The following is a 26,854-nucleotide window of genomic DNA, read 5'->3' as shown; positions in this document are numbered from 1 at the left end:
TGTACCTCAGCCTCTAACTAAAGGGAGGTGTGTGGTAAGCAGTGAAATTTCTTGCAAATCTTAGGCTGGCCAGCATGTGTCCTATATCCAGTATAGAATATATGACCTCGTTTTCCTTAAACCGACACCTTTTGGAGATTCAAAAGCAAGAGACAGTACTGACTGGCCATATGTGAACTATTGCACAACAACCAAACACTTGGAACTAATGTTCACATGAGATTTTGGATAATGTTTTAATATCTAGCTCTTTTTCTCTCTCTTAAATACTGCGGTTGCCAGTCTGCCTAGTATTTATTCTACTTTCCACCTTCATTTGTCCCAGAATTTCTCAGGAACTTTTTTTTTTCCTGGCACATATGAATACCATAATGTTATAATTTGCTCAGTGTTTGATTCCAAGCTATCAGAATGGGTTCAGGATATGTCCATTGGTCTTAATAAGCAAAGCAAACATTCAACACAATGCTGATACTGGTGAAGGAAAAAAACATCCTGTTTTATTTCATTCAGTCTTCCTTTAACTTCAGGACAGCCGCCATCTCACTGTATTTCTGCTTTTTATTCCAGGTATTTTAGGGTGCAAGAGGAACCAGAGCATTGGAATTACATATTTACTGGTAGGGTGTCTTATTTCAACAGATTGTGAATTACTTTGGAGGTACCCCCAGTTTCATTAATCAGTTTGTTTCCCTGTCGATTTATATAGACAGTTTGTCAACAGATGTTGAATTAGTGCAGAACTCTGTACTGTCAAGCATGTTGTTGGGAATAAGAGAATTTTGTTTCTCTCACATTCAGGGAATGTGGGGAGACCAAAGGGCAACATGTAGAATCTACTTCTCTGACATTTAGTAGTCACGTGAAAGATAGTAAAATTGGTCCAAAAGAGGTTTTTGTAAGGGTTTTTTTTCAGTCTTCGTAATATCTAAGAGCAGTCAGTTGTAGCTGAGAAATCCAGACGCCACAGTAAGGATGGAAAAGATCAGCAGTATCCCTTAGTGAAAATTGGAAGACAAGAACATCACCTTCAAGATCTTTATGGATGCTTTTAAAGCATTTAAATCACACAGTTAAGGGGTTTTTTTCAACTCATTTTGTGTGGCCACTGTGATACCAAGAACTGAAAGACCAAAGAAACTGTCTCCCAGCTTGGCGATCTAATACAATAGGCTGTTCTCTTCCAGGAGGCATCATAATCAAGCATTATTTGGTGGAACAAAGATGAGTGTTTCCTCTTCTCTAGAATAAGACAAACTAGAAAGTGCAATGTTTCACAGCTTTTACAAACATATTGCAAAAGGCCTGGAAGAACAGGCTTCTTTTTTTTTCAGAGGAACTTCCTCCTTTACAAACCACATTTCTACAGAAACCCTTCTGACACTGAGGACCTCATTAATCCATTTGTGGTCTGTGATTCTGTGGAGGGCATTCAAACCTCATTTTTGTAGTGAGATGAGACCACATTGGGGAAAGTGTGACGTCCTGATTTTTAGATGGGCTATCCAGGAAGACAGCATAGGACAACTCACACAGGACAGGATCACAGGAAACCTGCAGTCCCACCTGCAGCACATGACTGGGTCAGCCATGGGGCCAGGCCAGGTTGCTCAGGGGTCTATCCAGTCTTGTCTTGAAAAGGCTCTATGCATGGAGCCTGTAAAACTGGATACATCTCCTCTAAGATATAAATGCATCATATAACAGCATGAATACTCACATAAACCTGTTCACCCAGAGCTAGGGCAGAGGGGGTAAGAGAAGGGGAGATAATCTCAACCTTTCCATTCACACTTGTTAATGGAATTCCTCACCAGTCACTCAACTACAGAATTAACTCATTTTTTTTCAGAAATAAATTTTTCAGGATATCCTAAGGCATTTTGTAGCCCTGCAGCACTTGACAGAGTGGTATCTGCTATTTAAAGAACATTTTGGAATTGGAGTAAGATAATGTACCGACCTTCAAAAAAAAAAAATTGCTGCTACTGTTTACTTTTGGCTGTCTTCTGAGAACAGGAGCCCATTAGGATAAAATAGTTTCACAGTCAACTCACTGAAGTGTTTAAGTCAAGTTTTTGGAGACTGCTTAAAAAACAAAACTTCGTAATAGCTGAAGAACCATAGACATTTTGAATTGCCTAATATTTTTGAATGAGCACACAGCTTGGTTAGAAAGGCTTTGATAATTACCCCAGCATACCAGTTACTGAGCAAATGAATTTTATACCAAGTTGCTAGTAGTTTTTTTAAAGAACAAAGCAAATGCCCTATAGCAATGCTTGGTAGAGGCAAATTTTAGCCTCCTAACTGAGGAAAGGGGAATATTTTAGGTGGTGTATTTCTAGCTAATTAGCTGAAAATGAAAAAAGCTCAAGGAAATAAAATGAAACTACTTGCTGAATAGTTTGTACCCTGGAGCAAAAGACACCTTCATAATGATAAAACGTTTTTAATCACCAAAGGCTTCTTTAATGGGCTCTATATTTATATATAACATGCTGAAACTATGCCAGTGTGGCCCGTCCTAAAAGTCAGTGCAGCAAATGATAACAGCACTTGGAATGAATTTGGCTAATCTAAAAACGTCTCTGAAGGTCTATTCCTTCCCCTTTGGAAAAAGATCAGGCCAAACAGGCCCTGCTACATGAGCCAGGGCCTTTATATTAAATTTTTCTTTAAACATAAGAATCTCAAATTCTGACTCCTTGAAATGTGTGTATATGTGCAGATGGCTGTGCTAGCTTTGCAGAAAATTTTGAAAAATGAAAAATGGAAACCTAGGCTGAGTGGAAATTTCAGCAGGTGAGGAGGGTTGCTTAACAGATTACAGCAATGATATATATGGTTTCTGCCCCATGGTTTGAGCACCCACAAATTTAAGGGCCGTACACAGTGCACAGTCCATGGAGAAGCAGCTCTGAGTGTGGACCTACCTACCTACCCTCCACACCATACTTTCCTCAATGGCTGTTCCTGAAAATCTACACAGAAAGTGTGTAAAGAGCCTAAGTTGGTGTTATTGCAGAGTAAAGGCGGTTTTTTTCAGCAAATTGACCTCTAATTTTTGGCAGGTTGGAGTTTGGATTCACAACCTGTTACCTTTCTTCTCTAAGTGCTCTGACTGCTCCTGTTCCTGTGAGAAGGCATCACCACCTGGCTGCTGTCTCACTGCTTTCAGAGGATGATGCTGCTTCTTTAACTCTTGAGCTACTCATCTACCAGAATTCATGGGAAACATGCAGAAACCTGCCAAGAAGAGTTTCTGATGTAGGCGCTGGCTCCGCACCAGCCCTGCTGCCACAGACAGACTGCCGCCACCCTTTTGTAATTTGCTTCTTTTTTGCTCCATGTCAGCCTTCAGAAGGTGCTGATTACAGTTACGTAGTTGATGAGCTTCCTAATCCAGTGTCTAATTTCACCTGCATGTTGAATTTTTAATCTTTAATCTGGTAAAGATTCCTATATCAATAGCTGGACTATACCCTCTGCACCAGGACAATCTGTATGGAACAAGTATTATCAAAACTAAGTGCATTAGTCTGGAGTTCTTTGTGGTTTGGGAGTTTTCTTGTTTGGTTGGTTTTTTTTACTAAGTTGTAAAACAAGACTTGGCTTTTATCCCAAAGCAATTAATTTATTCCATTAACTGGAAAAAAAAATCTGATCTATTCAGTGTTATATATAAGTTTATTTAGTTGATGGATACAGCCTGAGTAGATCAATCTGAAGAAATATGTTTGCTGCATGTACTTACTGAGTGAAATTAAATCTACAACACCCAGAAGGTTAATCTGTATATCCTTACTAGAAGCTTCAGTGACCTTCATTACAATCTTCTGAGTGTATTTCATCCGGAAACTAAAATTCAGCTGGCATGTTGTTTTTCTCTAAAATCTCACTGGCCATCGGGGACTAATAGATCTATAATTTAAATATAAGGTTGCATTTTTTGTTGTTAAGGCATATGGTTAGCATGGGATCACATCCCTGCCAGGTTGTCTAAAAGGGGAAATATGCTCAACTCTCCTGAAAAAGCAAAAAAATGCCATATTTTACTTCACACTCTCCTTCTTCCCCTTTTACTTCTACTAGGCAGCCAGACAAGCTATGGGTGTGAGGGATGGTCATTATTCACTAGAACTTTAAAATGGATCCATGATTGGGTTAAAGGGAAAAATCTCTCTCCCTAGGCTTTCTCTGAGCTGCTAGCTCCTATAATGAACTGTGACTAGGGAGACCCTTAAGTGAGATAAACCAGAGAAAATGTATCGCACCACGGTGAGGTTATATGTAGTCGCTCAACCCAAACTAAGCAGGGGCAGGACAGTTTAGCACCTGGATTGGAAATCCAAGGGAACGCTCCTGCACACAGATCCTGGAGCACTGTAACAGCACTACGGCTGTTACAGATCCTGGAGCACTTTTCAACTAACATCTAAGCTTTGGACAGGGTAATTACACTCTCTGCCTAGTTAACCCTCCTTGGAAATCTGAGCAGCGCCCAGCTCTCTACCCTCTGCTCTGAGACACTGGATTTCGGCTGGTGGGCGTTGCTCAGCTTCCTGCCGAAGGCGGTGCTGCGCTGGCTGGGGAAGAGATCCCTGCGTGTGTCTCAACAGTGCGTGAGATGATTTGAAACCTGTTGGAGTAAAAGATGTTGCAAAAACATGAATGGTTACATTACTGTTACTCCAGGAGAGGCCTCGATGCCATAAGCGAGCAATGGGGCAGTGAATCAAGGAGCATTTTAGTAGTATCTGTCTGCTGGGGTAGTTCTAGGAACACAGCCCTGGAGCTAAACGCCTAAAGGGGACAGACACGGAAGTCGTTTGAGCGCGGCTTTGAAAGTCAGAACTCCGCCGTGCTTGCCTCACCTTAGCAAGGGCTAAGAGCTATTTCTTCAAGGACTCCCCTGAAGAAATGTAAGCAAAGCGATAATGCCATTTATCTACATGGTTGGTCTATTGTCACAATAAGCAGATAAGGTTTGCAAGGCACACGTGAAGCTCCAATAAGCACTAATTAAACATTTTTCTCTGTCATCCCGTTTCCCATAGACAGCAATAAAGTTTCTACCCTACCTGTTTTAGTAGCTAATTAAAGCTATGAGTTGCTTCTTCTGGCAGCTTAGACATATTTATTCCCTAGCACGGGGAGAGCTACCCCTGGATACGTAGCAGCAAACAAAAACCTTTGAGCAAAGCTCTTCCTCTGCGGGCGGCGGGGAGGGAGCTACCTGACTTAGCAAAGAAGTTGATAAGTGCATCAGTCTCACAAGTCCTGTAGACATCAGCTAACTGGGAGCTGCAATTCAAACCAAGGTTGTGTATGCGGATTCGCCTCTGCCCGCTCATTGAAGTGTACAGGACAGCGCACTGCAACAGAGGCACAAAGTGTCACCATGGGCCACCTTCTCTGGGCACACAAGGCAGATGACAACTTCTGCAGCCAGGGCACCCGGTGCCTTCAGCGCGGAGCGGCCCTGCGGGATGAGGGTCAGCCCCGGCGTGTCCCCGGCGTGTCCCGGGCGAGGGGATTAGCAGCGGGAGCGGCCCCCAGGGGCTGCGGGGTCCCCAGAAGTTGAGGGGATCGCAGAGCCCCCGCTGCGGCTCCGCGCACCGAGCAACTTTTCTGCTGACTCCCTACACCCACACACACCCCCCTCCTTCGTCACACAGCGGGAATCCGGAATTCGTGGCACGTCTCCAAAATAAAAAAAATGGACTGGTATTTTGCCTGTGCGTTTTCTAGCAGTAGAGTGAATGGAGTAGGCTGCGAGTCTTGTTGGCATGCTGATAGCCCCTCGGTTCACTGCAGTCCGTAAACAAGACCATGTCATTTCAACAGTTCAAAAAAGGGAAGATCTGGCTTTGACACAGTGCTTTTGCTGATGTTCCTTATCCTGACAGTGGGAAGAAATCCCACCTATAATTCTGTTAGAAGACTGAGAGCCATCAAGTTGCTGTCTTGTGAGCAGTGTTTTTGTTTAACTTCCCAAAATCCAGGTGACTTCCATGGGACTGCTCGCTGACTCCCAGGAGTGCTACAGACAGGTAAGAGCTAAGCATGCCAAACTTGCCTTTTTCTGCTGAGGTCCCTCAGTCCTGACTGGCAAATGTTACTGAGAATATTAATGATTTTTCGTTTTTGCAGCAAGATGTCCAGTAGCTGTAGGATGAAACCCTTGAAACTGAATATCCTGGTGAAGTTCCAGACCTGATGCTTTCACTGTCTTCTCTGCTGTCTGTAAGTAACCAAAACTTTCCATGATGCTGGTGTGTCAACATGCATACACATGGCATTTATCTGTTCTTAACACAAGCATAACTTTTGTTTGTCTAAAACTGCAGCTTTAAATTAATCTGCAGGTGTCTGAGGCAAGTTGCTATGTGCACTAAACCAACATGGTCTGAAGTTTAGCAGGATTTATGGTGGAGGAGCAGGACCAGGTAAATGGTGTGTGTGTTCTCAGAAGCAGAGTCTAACTTGTGCCCATTGTTTCATTTAAATGGATTTTTTTTCCTTTGGAAATACATCAAAAGGATAATGAGGAACTAGTGATGTTAATAGTTTAAAATGGCGAAATCAAATGCAAACCATGTTTTCTTTGCCATGTTATTAATTTTGTATAGTGTGTTGTGTGCTCTGAAGTACATTTGAAACAAAATATAATTGCTATAACAACATTGTGGTCTGCTATATAACAAGGGAGAGTGAGGTGGAAAAATGTTAAATATATACAAGTTGACTGGGTGGGAGGTTACTTTGGTGATGTTGATGTTTGGAATTTCCTGACTGCTATTAAAATTTCAAAATTTTAAGCTCTATTTTTTAAAGGGGCTTTATTGTTTCATAATTGACAGTGGGTGAGTGAGAATACTCACTTTGATGAAAACAGGTCTCTCCTTTGAAGAGAAATCCCTATATATTTCATAAAAAAATATTTCATTATTTGTGTCTTATGGAGCTCTTAGAGAATTCTCTTAACTTGATTTGCAGTGTTGGTAGGTAGTAATCTTCTGTTATTGCCAGTAATAAAAGTTGTGCAGGCCAGATGGTGTCTTCAATTATACTTTTACACAGCCTTCTTATGAGCAACTCTTCAGATGAAGAAGTTGCTGAGGTGTCAGCAGGACTGATGTAACAGTGGGCCCGTATGCTCTCTATATACCCCTATTAAATTTCTATGGACAGGAAAAACTCCCTTATGGGAATTTTGGTTTAGTTTGGGCTTTGTTGTTTGATTTTGTTATCTGGGGGGTGTTTGGTGAGGGGTTGGTTGGTTGGTTCAGTGTTTTTTTAATTTTTACAAAGTTTCTCAGCACCACTGTTTGACTATCTTGATCTGCTTACTCAGTTAATTCAAATTTCTGTAAGGCCTTTGACTTCACCCAGCCATAAAACTCAGCTTAATTTGCTCGGAGATAAGAAATGGCAAATACTGTATGTTTATTTCTAGAAGCCTCTGTAATAAACCAGAACAAAAAGTAGTACTGCCTGATGTGAGGAACTGTGCAAGCATTGTTAGGAGCTGGAGGTCTGCCTTGTGCCAGTCGTTGTGAAGCCAGAAAGTTGAGATGTGGGCAGTGGAAAGGTGATCCTGGAGGATCATCTGCGTGTGAAGTAGGACATGAGCTAACAGATGAGAAGTGAGGGAGGAGGGGGAGCGCTGAAGTGAGAAGATATCCTTGCTTCCTTCTTCTGATTGAGCTGAAAGTAGTCTGGTCCAGTGTCCAGCAGAACATTCCTCGCTGCAAAATTTTCCTGCCATGATAACTCTGGTGGAGGTATCTGAAAATGTAGTGCTTCTTGAGGTAAGGATGGAGGGAAGAAAATGAAAAACACCAAAAAAATCCCCAAACTGTGCAGTTGCAGTAGCTTTCTGTGTTCTTTTTTTCATTTTGTTTTCATCAATTCAGTTGTGTCTAAGGAGATACTGAGTGGGTGGGAATTTATAGTATGCCACAGTAATATGAATGTTTTGACCATTATAAAGATTGTCTGGGTTTTTTCATCTGAATTTTGCTGGTTAACCCTGCATCTTGATATTCTTTATTTCCAAGTGAAGGGAAAAAAGCTGAAATTAAAAGGAAAGTTTCTAAATAGGTGGCAACTTAATGTTTTGCATTGATTTTGGAACTAGGTGATGGTAAGGGTTATGGTGGCAAGGAAATCTAAAGTTAGCCAAACATTCTGACCAGATGCCATTGGTTTCATGTGGTCTAGAATAGGAAGGAGCCAAGAATGGTACCTGAGTGCTGAGGTGCCTCTCCTCAGCTGCAGGTATATTTGATTGAAAGGAAGAAAAATTGGATGATGTACTGTAAAATTTCTAAATTTTTGCTGTGTTTGTCATTTAAGGCACATAGTGCTATTGTCTGCCAGATTTACTACTTCTCCATGATGGATAAGGATATGTAGTAGTCTCCAGTACTCAAAAGAACTTGAAATTTTGGGGTGCATATCTTGAGCTCAAACAGGTGGGGACACTGGGGTCCATACATCCCAAAGAGGTGGGGATGATGTTGGGCAAAAGCAAGAATCTAGTGCAGCATAGGTGGAAGGCACAGAGCAGTTTCTCAGGCTACATTAGTTCCCTCATAGCAAGAACCATCCAGCAAGGATGGTCAAGGTATCACCCAGGGGAGCCATGTCCCCCAGAACTAGAAGCAAAAACCAAGGATTCACAGCTTAAGTAGGGATGCTGAACCTGTGTCTGGATATGGCTGATCTCTTTTGAAAATACTTGGCTTGAAAGTAACTGCTTCTTGGCTTTTCACAGCCACAAGAAAGCATTTATCTTGATTAAAGAATATTTGCAGGTATTTCCTCTTGCCCAGTTGCCTGAGAGTGTAATCCACGACCACCACTTTTTAATACAAAAGAAGAAAATTTGTCAGTGTTGTGCAGCCATTTTTCAAGTTCTTCTAGAAGACTCACAGATGCAGACTTTTTTAAATGTCACTGTAATTTTTTCATATGGGGGTTACAAATCACTATGTTAAATAAATTAAACTACTCATTCAAGCTGAAAAGCCTTTAAAATCTTATAAGGTAGCAGAATAGTTGGGTTTGATGTATTTAGATTCTAACCTGAGCTAAAATCAGTAGTCTTAATTTAATGTTACTCTTGTTTAAAATTAATCTTAAAAATTAGTCAATATGTAAATGAAGAACACAGTTTCATATAAATTAAATTTAAATAAATTAAACTAATTGCAAGCAGCGTGTAAACTCTTGATACAAAGATAATTACAGTGACTGTGATGGTGGAGTGAATCTGCCTTAGGGTGTGTTTGGTAGTTCAAAACGAAAAAAAAGAAAAACACCTTGAACTGCTGTTTCCTTTTACAAACTTCTTTCCACTCAAAACCAAAACTAACCTAGCAGAAAAACATCTGTTTTCTTATTAACAGATTAAATAGCTTAAAAAAAGGAGCTTAAAAGTGCTCCTTATTTTACTGTGCATTTTCATCATCACCTTTCAAGGCTTGTAGGTGGTGCTGCATGCAACCATGATGATGTTTGGGCAAGGTCAGCTCTATATCCTGTGCTGTCATGGGTCATGGATGTATGTGATACCAGCGAATGCTAAATGAAAACCATTGGCACAGTTCCTTGGGTAAATTCTTTGTGGGCTGTAATTTGGTTAAACTTGGTCAGAAAGTGCTCATGGTGGTGGCAAGAGCTGGGCAAACAGGGAGAATGAGAGCAAGTGGCTGGAGAGAGCAGCAGTGCCAGCCTACCAGTGTCAGAAATGTTCATGGAGATGTGGTGTGAGATACTTTCCTTTCAGCATCGTCCATGTGGCCTGAGAAAGCTTTGCTTGCCCACTCAAGAATGCTGTTTTTCAGAAAGAAGGGCTGAATATATGGGAGCTTTGTGTAGTCAGAGATAGAAGAAAGCAACATCACAGAAGTGGGCTTATTTGGAAGCATGCACTGTCATTGTGTATGTCTGTATTCCTCATCTTTTTATTATGAGAGAAACTTGCAAATCCCAAAGAGCAAGAAACTGATTCCTACTTTCTAGTAACTATAATTTAAGTAATTTATTTCAAAGATATATTCAGACCCTCATATCTTTTTATTTGCTGCTTTTTTTTCTCCTAATACAGATGCCTACAATGTCCTGTTACATGAACAACACAGCTTTTGTTTGTGGGAAACAGAAGAGGTTTGTATTCGTCGATTCTACGACTGGTGGTTCTTGAAGCATTGCTTATGCTGGGAAGCTTCTGTCTCCTCAACAGAGCGACTTCTAAAGACATGCAAACAGTGCAGTTGCTGCAGCACTGAAGTTAGGTGCAAAGCCCTAAGTAACTTTGTAGCATAAATAAAGAGCACTGCAAGTCTGAGAGTGCTGAGAGTGCTGTAAGAAAAAAAAGGTGCAAGTGATAACAGCTAATGAAGATCTGTGTGAAAGGAGGCTCCACTACCCACAACTATAAAAAAAGCATTTCACAGCATTCCCCAAGCATTTTCTTGGTTTTTGCCCAATTTTCACTGCTTCCTTCCAATCCTGTGCATCATCACAATAGCTGCAAACAGGTACTTGTATATAACATATAAGAAATTCCCTCTCTGTAGAATCAACATAGAGCAAGGTTAAGAATGAAGCCTCTGTCACCTTCCTTTCATGTGCATGGTTTGAACCAGTTGCTTCATGACCCTTAGAAAAAAACTTCAGACAGAACATTTACATTCTGTTAATGTCTAGTTATCTGTCTTCTACAGAACAATTACACATAAAATGATTAATATTTAAACCTGGCCTACATTTTCTGCAGGCAAGTTTGTACTTAAGAGAAGTGTATAATTTAATGGCACGGAATTGGAAAAACATATGAAAAGTGCTGAACAGTTTTGTTGTTCTTGAAATCTTTTGCATCTTTCTAACATAGTTACTTTGTTCATTCAACAGCTGTTTTTAATGGGAGCTCCTGCTAAGCTTTATGTGTACTGTATTTTTAGAAACTCAGCAATTATAGATGTAGCAGTGCTGAGTTATTAAAAAATACAAACTTGTGGAACATGGAATATTTGTATGATTCAAATAACATTTAAGTGGCTGCATTTTCTTTTTTGTGTATTTAACAGATTTATCTTTCAAATATCTTCCAGTTGGCTGTATTCCTTTAAAAGCTTGAGTTTTTCCTAGAATTCTATGTGTTAGTTCATCAGACACTTCTGTCATATGTACTGACAAAAGTGACCATTATGTTGAATTTTAAGGCATTTTCTTTGCTGTGCAGGCCAGTTTCAACAACAGCTCTTCAGCTTCTAATAATGCACTTTCAAAGTGAGCACATTCTTATTCAGGTTAAGGAGTTGTCCTCTAGTGATCCATGTTCTGATTTTATAAAATGAATTTTATGACCCCTTTGTGGCACATGCAGGGTATCAGGTAAATCGCTTTCTCTGGGCCCACTGCTGTTCAATAAAGAAATCTTTTTGATAAGTTTTTACAGTTCAGCTCATTTCCATTAAACTTTTGGCAAGAATTGAGTTCCTGACAAGTCCCTCTCCATATTGCAAAACAGAGCTGAATAAAAAGATGAGCCGTTAATTAATTTTTTGCTCTTTTATTGATACCATCTTATGCTGCCATTTCCTAATCCTGCAAAACTCAAAACTTGGGTTCATATTTGAGGGTGGATATCATTGTGTGACTCCTTGATGCACAAGCTGAACCGATGCTGGGGCTCTGCGAGCCGAGTGGTTGTGTTGTGTGGTGACCCATCCTTAGGGACACATGATTACACAGTCCAGAAGCAGAGAAGCTGGGTTGCCCATCACAGGGGGCTGGCAGCCTCCTGGAGTGTGACCCAGCCACCTGGAAGGCGCAAGCTCCTCGCTGTAACTTCCCAGCTGTGGTGGTTGGTGGGCAGAGTGGGGCATTGGTGTGACACCCAGTGACCTCATTTGGGTCATCACCTCCCTCTCTTATGACAGCAGGTGATGTTTGCTCTGCTGGAGGTGGAATGGTCATTTCGGCCACTTTGAGAAACGCATCTGCTTGGAACTCATCTGGGGGTAGAAAGAACATTGAGACTGTGAGCAGAAATATCAGCATTGAAAGCAATAGCTTGTAAGGGTTCCAGCTTGTTTATAGTATGCTGTTAACATGGTCTCTGGTAAAGAATAAAAGTGTAACACAAGAACAACCTCCTTCTCTTGTTATTCCAGGTTGGTGTCTCTGGGGAAGATGTCTCTGCAAGAAGATGCAGGCATGCTGAAGACTTCAGAAAAGTGAGCAATGAGTCCTTCTGAAAGCTGAAGAGAAGCCCCCTTGCAGGGTCATGAACCTAAGACAAATCTTCGTGTCTGTACTGCTGTTTGGAGTAGCTGGTCTACTCCTCTTCATGTATCTGCAAGCTTGGATTGAAGAACAACATACAGGTACACTAGGCTTTCTCTCTTGGTTTTTTTTTATCATAGTTGCATCTGTTATTTTATGACCATAAAACCTATTGAGGACAGCTGGGGGTGGAGTCCCCACTCTCTCACCCACACTTCGGAAGTAAAATGGCATTGAAAATAGACTTGTTTTAATTGCTACACTTCATTAAGAAATTTCTTCAGTCACATGAAAAGATGCCCCCAGCTACCTAATTGTATTGTATCAGCTTCATTTGCAAAAGCAAGTGTTGCAAAAGCATTCTGCATGTCCAATTTAGAAATTATTCTCTATGATGATTTGTTGTGGGTTTTGTACATTACAATTTTTGTAGTAAAGTAATTCTTGGAGAAAAACTGCTGTGTTTTGTAGACAAAAGTGGTCTTCTAAGCAGCAGTGCTCAGGGAATCATTCTTTCTCTTTCCTTTTTGTTGTTTGTTTGAGACTGGGCTTAGAAATCTTTTTATATATAGCATCAGAGTCATCTAGCAACTTCAGGTAAATCTATGTTAGCACTGGCTCAGGATTACACTTCTGAATTGTATTTCTGTTGTTTCCCATTTGTGATGTTTTGGGTTGAACCCCAGCTTAATCTAGATTCTCTTATAGGCTAAACTAAACCAGGTTATTTACCTCAACCCCTACTGGAAGCTCAGTCACCTTCCACAAAATATCAGTAAGGTCCTCCACCGTTTTGCTCTGCAGGTCCACTTCTGTTATGTCACCTTATTGAGGGCATATCCTTGGTTTTACTTGTATACTTGTATTGGGGGGGGTTAGGGTTTTGTTTTCGAGGTTTGGGTTTGGTTGGGGGTTTTTTGGATTGTTTGGTATATATGCTTGGGGGTTTTTTGTCAGGGGTTTTTTGTTTGTTTCTAACTTGTTGAGTCTTGATTTTCAGATCCTCTCGTCTCTCTCACTCAGCTTCCATTTCCTCTGTAAAACTCCTATTTTATAGTATGTTGATACCATTGTGAAGAAATATATCTGTAAAACCACATTAGTCTCTGGCTTTATTGATTTGTACTGTTATTCCATGAGCTGCTAGGCTCCAGTGTGTTTTAGAGAGCAGTGTTGAGGGGGAAATATAGTGCATCATTTCTGCAGTTGTTTGACAATGACCTTGAGGTTTTTTTCAATTAAGTGCAATGATCACAGCATTAATTCTGGCTTGTTAATTTTTCTGGGCTGTCCCAAAGTATTCACAAGCTTGTATTAATAAAACTGTTGTGAGAGGTAATACAGGCTCCCTTTGGAAATGTTCCCTTGTAATCAGTTGTTGACAGAAAGGTGCTGGCAGAAACTGAGCATGAAGCAGAGGGGGGTCTTCCTTGAAAATCTCTACTGTTGTCAGGAGTGTTAAGGGTAGATATCCTTGCTTTCAAGGTAGTTCAGGAATGTAGATGATGACTGTAGATTATTGATTTATTTACTTGCTGACATTCTTCACATTCCTTGCATCTTTTCTTGTGCTGTAGTTAACCTTTCTTTCCTTGCAGTGCTCCTTGTTGCGGTTTCTCACTGACGGTTTTTGACTCCTTTCTTTTGTATGTATTTCTCTACTCTTAAAAAGAAACAGGAAAAATAAAATAAAGGTTGAACTAGGACAGACTCTGTTTTTTTGGCCAACCAGTTGCTTTCTTTGGGGTTTTCTTTGATATATTGCTATAATCTTATTCAGGAGCGAGGCTTCTCCTTGCACACATAAGTCATTTCCATGTGGAAACATTTCTCTAATAAAATGGAAGCTATCAGAGAATAACAGAATGGTTAGTGAGCTTAAAGTGTGACTGTAGTTTTGAGTGCCCTTCTATCTCACTGGGCTGCTGTTGTGACAGCACTTCATCAAGATCCAAAAAAAAAAAGAATTTTGGCATTCTCTACTGTAGCAGTAGAGAATGTATATGGTCATGCACATTGGCAAGAGCATGGAAAAAACTCATTCTTTGGTGTCTGCTCTTGCTTCTTCTTCCAATTTAACATTTAGAGAGCCATTCTTTTTTATTTCAAACACTTGTATCTCCCCTAAACCTTCTGTGGCACAATTCTCTAATGCTCTGCTCCTGTATGCTGCTTTAGAGTTGATATGAAATAGAACATATTCGCATATTCACAATATACATTAGTTTAGTTATGGGCATTTTGCAAATTTTTTTCCCTCTTCTGCTCTCTTTTTCATATTGCCACATGTTGTTCACTGTGGCTTTTTTGGGGATGAGCTGTATCTGGAGAATCCTAAACTGACAAGTATCTTTGCAAGGATTTTATGTGTTCCTTTAATCCTCTCACTAGCTGCGCAGCTGTAAGACAGCTAGTTTTAATCTGCAAGTGGCTGAGCATGTGAGGTGAAGTTCTGTTAGGAAATGGAAAGTGCACCTCGTGCTTCTCAATTGCCATGCTCAGAGCCTGTAGAGACAAGTGTTTGTTGTAGGCAGAACTATTTTTATCTTCCACAGTGCCCTGCTCAAGACCTACAGCATTCATGTTTGCATTTGGTTGCCGAAGGGATGGAAAGTTGGATGTGTTTGAGTTAAGGAAAGTATCTGTTTTGCACCTGTGAAATGCTGCTCCTTACCACCCCATTCTTCTGAATATCCAGAGCCTTTATAAATCACAATCTCTGGAAAAGATAGTGAATTTTACTCTTTTGTGGCTTGTAGTGTTCATGCTTATTTCTCAGGCTCTCGTTACTGTGGTGTGAATTATTCCCAGATGTAGATTTTTTGGGTGGGAACTGGAAAATTATATGGTAGATTTAATTCCCTTATTAACGTTTGGCCTACTGTTTTAAAGTTGGACTGTTTTCTTTCACACTTGCCATTCTTATTGCCACTTTTTCTAGCTATTCATAATTTTTCACACTAGATCCAATGCCAGTTTTTATTCATAGTTTGCTTTCTCTCCTTTTGGGTCTCTTATTTCTACTTCCTGTTCACATCACTGAGATCTCAACTGTGATTTCATTCCCGTTTGTCTTATTTTGCTCTAGACTGATCTTATCCAGGCATGTTTTTCTCTGATTTATTTTTACAAACTTCCCTCATTACTCAAATGTATCCAGCCCAGGAACACCTCTAATTTTTCATCCTGTCCATCTACTCCATATGCACCTGCAGGCTCAGCAGCTGGATGCAGTTCTCAGCACAGCCATGTCTTCTGCTCCCTCCCACTGTGCTTGGACTCTTCAGAATATTTCTAGTCATGTTTATCATCCCTATACCTTAAAAAAGGGAAAATCTTTCATTTAAAGATGTCTAAGAAACAGCTGCTAGCTAGGTGGTGGTCCTCTCTGATGGCTTTGCAGAAACATTAGCAGACAGAGAGAACAGGGGAGTTTCTTGGTTTGGCTCTGGGCATGGAGTGTATAAAGACAGCATAATATATCTTTACTTCTGTTGGGTAGCTTCAGTTCAGCTCAGTGGAGTAATTGGGAACAGACTTGTCAGTAGTCCAGTGTGAGCATAAATATGTACAGACTACATCTGGATGAAAATTTAATTGACAACATTGATAATGTGGCATATATGGAGCACTTCATGTTCTCCATATATAAATATATTCATTGTATATAAATTCACATACATGAATGAAGCTTAATGTGAATTCAGCTGGATCCTACAGCTTTACTTGACAGTTCTTGACACGGTCTTGCATTAAGCAGCGCAATCATCAAATATTGTGGCATTGATTAAGAAGCAAACACTATTTGTTACATGCTTAGAAATTTCCAGCGCTGTTGATCTTATTCAGATGAAGCAAACTGCTGGGTGTCATGGCTGATCTTGAGTTGTGTACCATGAATTACCTGAATTAGGGGGTTGTGGGGTATAAAGGACACTTGCAATTTAATCCTGAAATATTAGACACATGAGTTGGAGTTTTAGGATAGGAGTTCTAATTTTTTACTTTAAAACTCTTCCTTTTTATGTGGACTGATGTGATTTAGTGTGACTGATTACCTCAAAATAATCTGAGAATATCTTTGAGGTTAGAACTGTATGCTGGGTTTGTTGTTTGGGGTTTTGCCATGTCTTGTTTTTTTCCCTTCTCTCAAAGTTTGTGTAATTATTTTTTTTGTGTTGTGTGACAAGTAAATCCATGATTATGAAGGACTACTTTAGAATAGTGTAGTCTTACCACTAATTAAAAGGCTGCACCGCCCTCCCATAGATTTCTGGCTCCCGAGGATGAAAAAGTCTGCATCTCCTGTTTCTCAGCAGTTCTGTACCTCACCTTAAGGATAACGAGATTTTTCCTCGTGCTTTCCCATCCCTTTGCAGAGTATCAGTTCTGTAGCCTCAGTGGTTGTCCAGGCATCCTTCTGCAGTCAGTGTGCTTTCCTGCAATTTGTGCGACTACCTCCTGAAAAGCTTCATAACAAAGACCTTATACCTATTTCTCAGGCCACAGGTGTTCCTTTTGTAAAGAAACAAAAATTCAGATAAAAATCACATTTTAAAAAAGTTTGAGCTTTCGTGCAATTCTTTGCATAAGCTTTCACAATTTAATCTGCTATTGTTGTAGCCATCTGGGTTGTATCCATTATCCATATTCCTTGGCATACACGGGTGGACTTTTTTCCCCATCTTGCCAGATTTGGTGATTCAAGGGGGTCTTTTGGGTCCTTTAGTAATCTGGTGAGATATTTTGAGTTCATGGAGTGCCTTTCTTCCTTATCTTGGAACTCTAAGTAGCAATTGTGTACACATGATAATATTTACTCTTTGTTGTTTTTGTGGGTTGATTTTTATTTAATCTTTGTCTAAGTGAAGAAACATTGATGTGGCTTAAAAAACCATTCATATGTGATGAATTGCAAAGGCACCTGTTTCATGAAGGTCATAGTTTTTCTAGACAATCATCATAAAATACATTAAAGGAATAACTTTGTAGAAAAGAAGTTTGTAGATAAAGGTGAAAAGAACGCTGCCCAGCAATGGTTATTAATTATGAATAATTTAATTCTTCTAGTAAGAATGAAATATATCTGCTGTCAAGGTCTTGAGTAGTTTACAGGAGTCTCCCTAAGTCTGATGGAACATCACTGGTATGGCAAACAAATCTTCAGGTTTACAATGCCCTGTCACTAATGAGTCTGTTCTAATGAGTCTGGGTGTACTTAGATTCTACCCTTCTGATTGGAATATGCTGTGTTTTGTGTGTGAAATGTTACTGTTTCTTTGTTTTGTTTTATTTTTTTAATCTGCCACATTATTGGACTGAAATATTATTGGACTGAAGCACAAAAGAAGGGAGATTCAGTAGGATCAGTAAATGCTGCTTGGTGGACTGTTACACAGGTATTGAAATCCTAGAAATGCTACAAAAATTTATTAGGGGAATTTCTCTATTATAACATAGAATAGTTTTCCTTTCTTCACACCCAGCTTTCAGTAGAAGGAAGCTGTAAGGAGACAACAATTGCCTTTGCAGGAAAAAAGCTACTAAGAAACAGGTGGAAACTGATACTTTCTTAAACCATAATTGTCTAAAAACACAAGGAAAAGTTGAAGAGAAGATGTTTCCTGAGCTACTGACTGTAGAGTCACACCCTGTCTTCTGCAGTTAAAAACCCCAGAATCTTTAAGAAAAAAAAAAAGTTAAAATTTCATATTTTATAACACTTAAGGCTGTATTTATCTATTTCTGAGGATATTCTTCCCAAGTCTGCTGTTCAGCAGCCATTTCATTCATTTTTTCATTCAGTCATTTTCATCTTGCATTTCATTCATTTTACTTTTATCATTCCTATAGCTAAATCCCATTTAATTTTATAAATCCTTCTGCTTTAGAAGAAATTCCAGCTTCAACTTTCTGGTGGTGTAAAGCAAACTAAGTGGGATGAGGTTTTGGGGCTCCTCTTAGCTATATATTCAATCTCATGTTTGAGTGGTAGCTGATGACATTTCATGTATTACTGTGTGTAAGCTTTGAACATCCCACTCAACCTTGTTCATACCTAGACCACAGAGATCTACTTCTAGAAACGTGCAGCACATACCTTAATTATACTAAGGACACCTGAATATACTCTTCCTTGCCTGTTTTCAAGCAGAACTTTAAGAAGAGGATTCTGTAACTTTCTTGTATCTATGGGCATGTAACCGAATTCACTTCAAAATCTGAAGTGTAGTTACCCCTGGAGGGCTTTTTGGCTTGATTAGTGAAACACTTATGAATTGGGGTATCCTCCTTCCTGGAAAGGCTGAGTAACAGTAATTCTGTTTTCAAAAGGCTCTTTTGAATTGGATATAAAATATGTAACAGGTGCTCTTCATGCTGTTTTCCAGTTAGTCAGACCCTCAGAGCAGAATATCTGCCTGATGTTCGGAAATGTAATTTTACAGAGTCCTTAGCAGTCATTCTTTCTGTTAAGTAGCTATGCTTTTTCTTTTTTTTTTTTAACATGATATATGAGCTTTGGTTTGTTTTCCAACTTTTTTTTTAATTTTCTGACAAATGTGCTGTCATTGAGTGAAGTGGTTAGTTTTCAGTTATTGTCTACCATTGTTACTGCTTTTAGTAACATTTGGTTCATGACAATTCTTCAGTTCCTTTCCTTAAAAAAGCTTGTCATTTGGGCAGTACAAGCCCTGTAGTCTTGTCTCTTCTGGGCATGGACTGTATGATGCAGTACCATTTAAGACAAACACACAGTCTTACAGAGCAAGAGGGGTGGAGAGGTATTTTTCACCTTGCAAATAATCATTGAGACGTAACAGTAGAAAAAATTGAGATCACAGAATCATTAAGTTTGGGAAAGACCTATAAAATCATCAAGTTTGACCTTTGACTAATAACCACATTGTCAGCTAAACCACAGCATTAAGTGCCATCCAGTCTTTCTTGAACACCTCCAAGATGACTTCACCGCCTCCCTGGGCAGTCAGTTCCAATTCTAAAATACCCTTTCCATGAAGAAATGATTCCTGATGCGCAACATGAACTCCCCTGGTACAGCTTGTGGCCATGTCCTCTAATTCTGTCACTGGCTGCCTGGGAGAAGAGATTGATCCCTGTCTGCTACACCCTCCTTTCAGGAAGCTGTAGAGAGTGACAAGGTCTCCCCTGAGCCTCCTTTTCTCCAGGATAAACAAACAGCTCCCTCAGCTGCTCCTCATATGACTATCTAGGAATTATGGGGAAATGATGAATGTTTTTCTTTTCCTGGCTTGTTCCATTTTCCTTACGTGCAATGCACATTTTCAGAGGAGCAAGTGGTTGCTGCTGGAGTATATTTAAGGCTGCTTACCTCTGTGTCTGATGCTGAACTGTTTTGATATGTCACTTGATTGCAAACAGTCCTGTTAAAACATGTGATGTGGTCTCTGCAAAATTCCAAGGAAAAGCTTTGGTTTCTTACTGGAATTAAATTCGAAATTCTAATGTTTGTTTTAAGGGTGAGTATATACATATAGGTATGCATAGATATATATTTATTTAAAGTATCCCCTTTATTTTCCCTTTTTTTTGCGGGAATAGAGACTCCTGGTAGGAGAAATATTTTAGATGGAAACCTATCTCCTAACCACAGTCAGCTACTGGGGTACGTGGAGATGAGTTTATATGGAAGAAATTTTTGGTATTCCACACTCTAGAGCCTTCGTTTCTTTCTTTTTCATTTTACTCATTTGGTCTTAGTGTAAACAGGTTATTGGTATTAATTTGGGATATTTCTGGGTCATCTTGCAATTTGTGAAACAAGCATTTAAAGATTAGAAGGCTGAGAGGTTTCAAGTAAAGGGAGCCATTTTAGTGTACAAGGGGTTAATGTCTGACAGATGATGTGTATGATTTAGCAAGAAAAAACATGATTTGTGTCAAGGAGCAAAAGGTTCAAGGAAGAGAAGTGCCTTTAATGTCTTTTTTTTCAATATGAAAAAAACTGTTTTATTTTTTGTTCTTTTTATTTTTAAAAGTAATTGTTATTTCACAGCAGCATGAATATTGGCTGAACTTTTAAGTTTGGGTCCCTGCTTCTTCAGACAAGTGTCTCACTTCTTGTATTTTTTAATTTATATTAATAGCATATTCAAAGAAAAAGAATGCTTCTACATTCTACAGTATTCCTGTGCAAGACATTTCCTATCTGTCAGTTTGAAACTGGGAAGAGGCATGGCACACCAGCATACAGTGTTTTTCTTCTCAGCTCCTTCAACCTTGAGCCTTGTGGCTATATGTGTGGGAGGGAATGTTGCTGTCTCCAGCTACAAAGAAGGGAGGGCTAGCTGGGTGCTATCAAATGTTTAAAAAACAACAAAACCTAAAATAAACAAACAGGCAAGCCCTTTCCAAAACTCCCAAATTTGCTCATTTCTGTTGAAAGTCAGGGTCAATAATCAAATCAGCCTGAAGATTCTGCTTTTTATAAAACAGTAAATATTCATTACTCAGGAAAACTGAAAAATATGCTGTATTTTAAGCATTGCCCTGTATATAGATGAAACCGTTCCCAGGCGTGTATGAGCCTCACTTGATGTAAAGTGATAGGGAATAGAATATCACACACATCCATTGGCTTTGGATTTTGTTTGGTTTAATCTTGGTTTAGTGAAGAGGTGCAGCAGCAGCACCCTATACTGGAAAGTCTGGAAAGCCATGCTTGGCAGCAAGTGCAACCTAGGAAATATTATTGCCTACAGTAGTTCTTTAGGAGCTCTCACTCCCCCCAGTCCCACTCAAATCACCAAAAAACAAATGTTTCCTTATCACTTGAGAATCTCCTCATGGTAACAACATTCAAGATTATCGCTGACCTCTATTAAACCTGTGTGCTAGAAGTGGAATTTGTCCTCACAACTTTGTTGTTTCAAATGGTTTTGTTTATATTGATCACTCAGCTTTCTATCACACAATCCTGCCAGGAATTCCCAGCACATAGCTCTAGCAAAATCAGGCTGAGTAGGCACAGATTTTGTCTCTTGGCACCATCAACAAGGGAAAATGACATGAGTTATCAAAATATTTGGGGAATTATAGACTTATTTTTTTCTGGACAATGGTAATAATAATTTTCATGTTTACAGTTGCATAATATTCTAATTAAAAACAAACAAACAAATAAGACTGGTCAATGTCAGACTTTTCTAAATGAGCAATGATTCCTTTTTGTTTGGTTGAGTTTTTTCACTGGTTTGTTGGTTGGCTGGGGTATTTTTGTTGTTCAGGGATGCTGGAGCACAGAAGGTCCTGGAATGGCAGGGATGGGATACAGTGTTGAGTCAACGGTTGCAAGGAGTTCATTTCCCATGGACAAAAACTCCTATGAGCCAAGTAGACAATGAAGGGGGAAGGAGGGGAGGAGCTCTTAAGAAAGTCATTGGCTTTGGAAAATTGATTTTCTTAAGTAACAGTGATAGTGAGGCAAAACTTGTCTCTTAGAGAAGAAATTCCTTGCCTTAGAACATAACAGATGATGGCCTAAAAGCCACAAATTTGGACATTCACATCAGGGGATGTCTTCTGCATGTCAAAGACACGCAGGAAAGTAACTGAAGATCAGCAGTCTAAGGTTAAGAATAATCAGAACCAATATTAAATTTCACTGTGTGTGCATGCCAGGTGAAAGACAAGGGGTTAACTGATTTTATATTTAATGTGATTGGAATGGAGCAGGTAATTTCAGTACTAATTATAGTCCAACAATAGAAGAACTTGTGCAGCTTTGTGTACATGTGTAAGGGCATAGATGGAGGAAGAAGCTGTTAAAGGTTTACAATACTTTCTGTGACAGATGTGTTATAATCTAGGCCTAATACAAGCATGCACTTAGGATCAGCTCGAGTGAACTTGGGGTTGTTTAGAGTCGTGTTGTTGGGCCCTGAGTGTGGGCATATTGCCTCTAAGTAAATTATATGCAGGAGAAATGAGGGTTTGGAGGTGTTTGGTTTTGGTTATGGTCAGCTAGGGAGATGTGGTGCGTGAGTTCTGCTAGCTGCAGCTGGAAACATTCTGTTGTGTTAAACAGGAAAATATCAGTGCCTGGTGCTTTGCCATTCATCCACAAAATAGCTCTGTTAAAAAAAGAAAATATGTCCAACAGGAAGTAATAAGTATAGCAAATGTTGTTTGTAGAGACAGTTTTGATTATATTTTATATTCTTGCTTAATTTTTTTAAAAGAGCTGATTCTTCCTGGCAAGAATGGAAAACAGTTGTTCCAGAATTGTTGCCATATCCCCATAATGTTTCTGTTGTTCAGAGGTGCATGTCATGAGAGGTTACTTTGACTTTGGCCTTACAACAATGGCAGAGGAGAAGGATCTTTAGTTAGCAAAAGCTTAATAGAACTGGGTAAACAGAATTTCACTTTCTGGTCCACTCATCTGTGCAAAATAATTTTTTTTATTTCTGGAAGAACACTTAGTGTCCAAATAATGCAGTGGAATCTGTTGCAATAGTGTTATTTCATTAAAAAAAAAACAACTACATTATATTTCACGTTAGAGTTTTTGAATGAATTTTCATTCAAAATGAGTTTTGAATTCTAGCAATACAAATTAGGAAAATACATAGATGCATTAATTTCTTTTTCTTTGTTTCTGTCTCTTTCTTGCTCTCATTAAATGGTCATTAATGCACAGTATGCCTTGTCCACTACTGAGAACTAACAGGGAACCATCTGTTAACACAGGTCATGGTATTTGAATTGTGTGCAAAATGCAGCCTGTTACTTTAAACATTATGCATATAATTCATTAAATGTCATTCCTTTAAGATAATTCTGTACTTGCAGTCAAGAATTATGGAGCACTTTCCAGAAAGCACTTCTGTTCTTGGTGTTGGGCCAATGAATCAAGGCTTCTCATGAACTTCAGCTTGATTTATAAACTATTTGGAAATGCTAAAGCCAAGTAGCTCTACAGGATAGTTGTTAATAGAGGTGACAGATATTTGTTTTCCTTAGAAGATGAAATTTCTGTGGGAATATAAGATTCTCAAGTTCTCTAACCTTTTCTACCTACCAGCAGTCCTCAAAGAGGTCATCAAATATGTATATTCTGACACTGGTGAAGAACCAAATCTGTCATGTTCTGTGATGGGAAGGAAAGAAGCAGCTCAGGCAGGCTGGTACAGGGATGAGAATTTATTTGGATGTGTTTTTATCTTTTTTACTCTTTTGCTGTGGGAGTTGCTGAATTATTAATGCAATAATAAAGTCCATTGGATATGAATAGACTCCTAATCACTAAAGATCCTTGTAGGATCAGAATCACTAGAGTGAGAGTTGGCTGACTGGCCCCCGATTAAATTATATCCAGTGAAGCAACAAATTGTAAAAAAAACCACACTAATTTTTTTTCAGTGTGTATTTGATGAGTTTTCTTCTTCCTCTGTGCAATTTTATGTTCAGGATTTTCTACTGCAGTCTGATAGCAGGTAGAAGACAATGAAAAACGTCTCAGAAAAACCCCTGGCTTTGCTCCTGGATTTCAAATTACTTTCATGGGATGGGGGCCAGCACAAAGTATATGTGAAATACAACAAATAATATGGACTTTGGGGATTTTTTTTTTAATTTGCTTTATCCTCTTACAGTTGGCAAAATTAATTTCACCCTACTTCTTTTCTGTTGCAATCTTTCCACTTCAGTGTGCCTTTTTTGAAGATGAACAGGCGGGTGAGACTGGGCTTATGTAGGCTGAGGTATTTGCAGTGAGGTATAAATACTTCATGATTTATTTGACCTTTAAGCAGAAATTTCTTTCTGGTGGAATTAATCTGCAAATAGCTGAGGTGTGCTACCACTTGAGTTATGATTGATCATGCAATATAACAAAACTCTATTGGCATCAGGTTTAGGACTGATGTACATATAAATATTATGCAGATAAAGCTGCCAGATGCTGTGACTGACAGGTGGGTTCAAGGTATTCTTGGAAAGAAGACTCAGCCTTGACTCTCCAGCTAATAAAATGTGCATATTGGACAGCTTGTATTAATACTCTGTAAATAAAATACAGTTGAATGACAGTTGGGAAGCAGTTTAAGCAAAGTTTAGTCAGTGATGATCAATGCACACACAAATTAATAACTGATTTTCTGGAAAGTTAGAAGTTAATCTTGGTATTTTAAATGATCTAATCCATGTGGACTAGTATCCACTTAAGCAATCATATTAATTACTTGGGGGAGGTCAGATGTTTATTTGCAAAACTTTGCTGTCCTTTCAGTTTTTATTTGCAGCTGAGGACCAGGTATTTTATCTGGATCAGAGGGCTGCCAGAATGTCTAGCTCTAGAGCTGGTAGAACAACATCTTTTTGGTTTTGTCTCTCCATAAGGGCCAAAGACCACATAAATGATCAAAACTATTTGTTCATTCTGTTCAGTGTGTTTCTTGAAGCTGACACATTCACTAACAAATGTGCTTTGTTACTGTGTATCCCCTGAGGTAAGCCATAGAAAAGCAAGAGCAACTGATAAAAAATGGCAGAGTAAAGCAAATGGTTTCTGGAACCTTGATGATAGGAAAGGAGAGCATGCCATAGATGTTTAATTCTAACTTCTGTTATGACTTCTGTTACAAGAAATGTGCTAAAGTTACTTTTTATTATTACGTATTTGTTGTACATGTTTATATTTTTTATGATTATGTTTTACTTTTCTCAGACTACTGCTTGGCAGTTCCTATTACTAAAATATTTTTGTCCTTTAAGTATGTTGTTTCTCACATATCAATCATTAGTTAAACTCTCTATCATAAAATTGTTCTCTGGTGACACCATCTAAAGAAGGCTGTCATCACACAATCAGCCATTCATTATGAGTACCCTGGCCACAAGTGTGCTTTTGCCTTGAAAAAACTTCTGACATTTCAGGTTTTTCCAGAACTCTGGTTCTCACCAATACTTCTTTTCTTGCCCTCCAAATATCTGGAAGCAGCTAACATGGCTGCAGCGTGTAGAAGTTTTAAATGGCTGGATTTGTAGGAATAGCATCTCCTTTTATAGTGCAATTTAAAACGATCTTCCTCATGTTAAGACAATCCTTAGCCAAAAAGGTCCGTGCTTCAGAGAATCAGTAGAATTAATGAAGATCTTTTGGTTGTGTGGGGAATACTGAAGTTTGACCGATTGAAAGTGCCCAAGTGTCTGTTCCTGCTTTCTTTTTTTCTAAATAGTCTTTGTCTCTGATGTGATATTGCACTTGCACAACAGTGTTTGTGGCATAAAGGTAATGTTTCAGGTAGTTCTATTGCTACAGACATTCACATTTTGTTTTTCAATAAATAGCCATAAAACTGAGCAAATAATTATGTTTGCATTTGATGCAATGTCAAATACTGTATCATCAAAAATGTTCACTTGAAACTGTACCTATCTAGGAGTGTTTTCCACTAATAAAGCAAAATATTTGTTGTGGGGGAGTGAGGTCTAATCTTATGTCTAAACATCCAAAGTGACAGTAAACATTTGTATGTGGAGGCCTTGTGATGGTGTAATGCTGTGAGGTGGGGAACGAGGGATGGTGGAGAAGAGGGAAGGCAGAGCCTGAAGAGGATCTAAAATAGTTTTGGTTGCCTGACATTCAACAAGTTGAGTCCAAGAAAAAAGCCCATATCACACTGCTCTGAGTCTTCTTTTCTGAATAGGAGGACAATGTAATCAAGTGGATCATAAACACTTTTTGAAATTGAGGAATGTTTATAGGATGTAATGACTTAGCCTTAGACTGCCATGAATACCAATGAAGGGAGGCATTCAGACCGATAGGGACCTGAATGTTGTGAGTTTCCAAGAGAAATGCTACTTGAGCCAAGCAAGTATGGTAGCAAGGTGATCACCCTCTGTCACGTAGGACATATCAGGTCACTTCTACCTTCAGGTAGCTCAAACAGAGGCTTAGGAATCCAATTTTCTGTGGCAGACAAAAAGAAGCAATAAATCAGGTCAGGTTCAAAGGTCTCTCCAGTTTATATTGTCTCTGCAAACAGTGTTTGGAGTAGACTATAAACTAGAAAAGTTTATAATTGTAATTTAGAGAATTTTCTTTGCCTTTTGTGTTTTATAATTTAGAGGCCTTCTAGATTGGAGGTGTGTTCAGTAGCCCTGAATCATTCCTTCTTCCATCAGTTTGTACAGTGTTGTCTTAACTGATGCCTTTCCTCTGAGATTCCTCTGATGAGAAATCCAGCTTGAATAGTGGATACTACTGGAAGCATTTTTTCCCATGAAGCTCTTCAATGATATGGAAATATTTTCCAGAGTGTGTTATCATTGAATCACTAAAAAAAGTTTTCCACTTTCTGTCTGTAAGAATGGTATTTACTGACCATAAAATTTAAAAGTGACTAATGGACAAATGGCTCAGCAGAACATCCTGGCTACTTTTTTTTATGTTTTTGGCACTTTTCTGTGCTTCTCTTTATCAAAAACTAATCAGAAATTATTGATTATATCACTTCAGCTTTGTACCTATCAAAGTGTTGACAGTAAATTGAAGAATGTTGTT

The 26,854-nt window shown here is 39.0% G+C and overlaps 1 protein-coding gene across 1 annotated transcript in view; it reads left to right on the top strand.

Moving 5' to 3' along the window:
• The first annotated feature begins 5,935 nt into the window (after window positions 1-5,935).
• The window catches only part of CHST9 (carbohydrate sulfotransferase 9), an 85,677-nt gene continuing 64,758 nt past the window's right edge, over window positions 5,936-26,854 (top strand). The window contains exons 1-4 of the mRNA XM_031066608.1: window positions 5,936-6,056; window positions 6,157-6,249; window positions 10,121-10,179; window positions 12,192-12,404. Of these exons, the coding sequence (XP_030922468.1) occupies window positions 12,305-12,404 (100 nt within the window). The 5' untranslated portion in view covers window positions 5,936-6,056; window positions 6,157-6,249; window positions 10,121-10,179; window positions 12,192-12,304. The remainder of the gene's footprint in view (window positions 6,057-6,156; window positions 6,250-10,120; window positions 10,180-12,191; window positions 12,405-26,854) is intronic.

This window comes from Geospiza fortis, unplaced genomic scaffold (assembly GCF_000277835.1).
Source record: "Geospiza fortis unplaced genomic scaffold, GeoFor_1.0 scaffold53, whole genome shotgun sequence".
Lineage (NCBI taxonomy): Eukaryota > Metazoa > Chordata > Aves > Passeriformes > Thraupidae > Geospiza > Geospiza fortis.
Note: the sequence above shows the minus strand (reverse complement) of the source record. Positions and strands in the feature narration are given on the sequence as shown.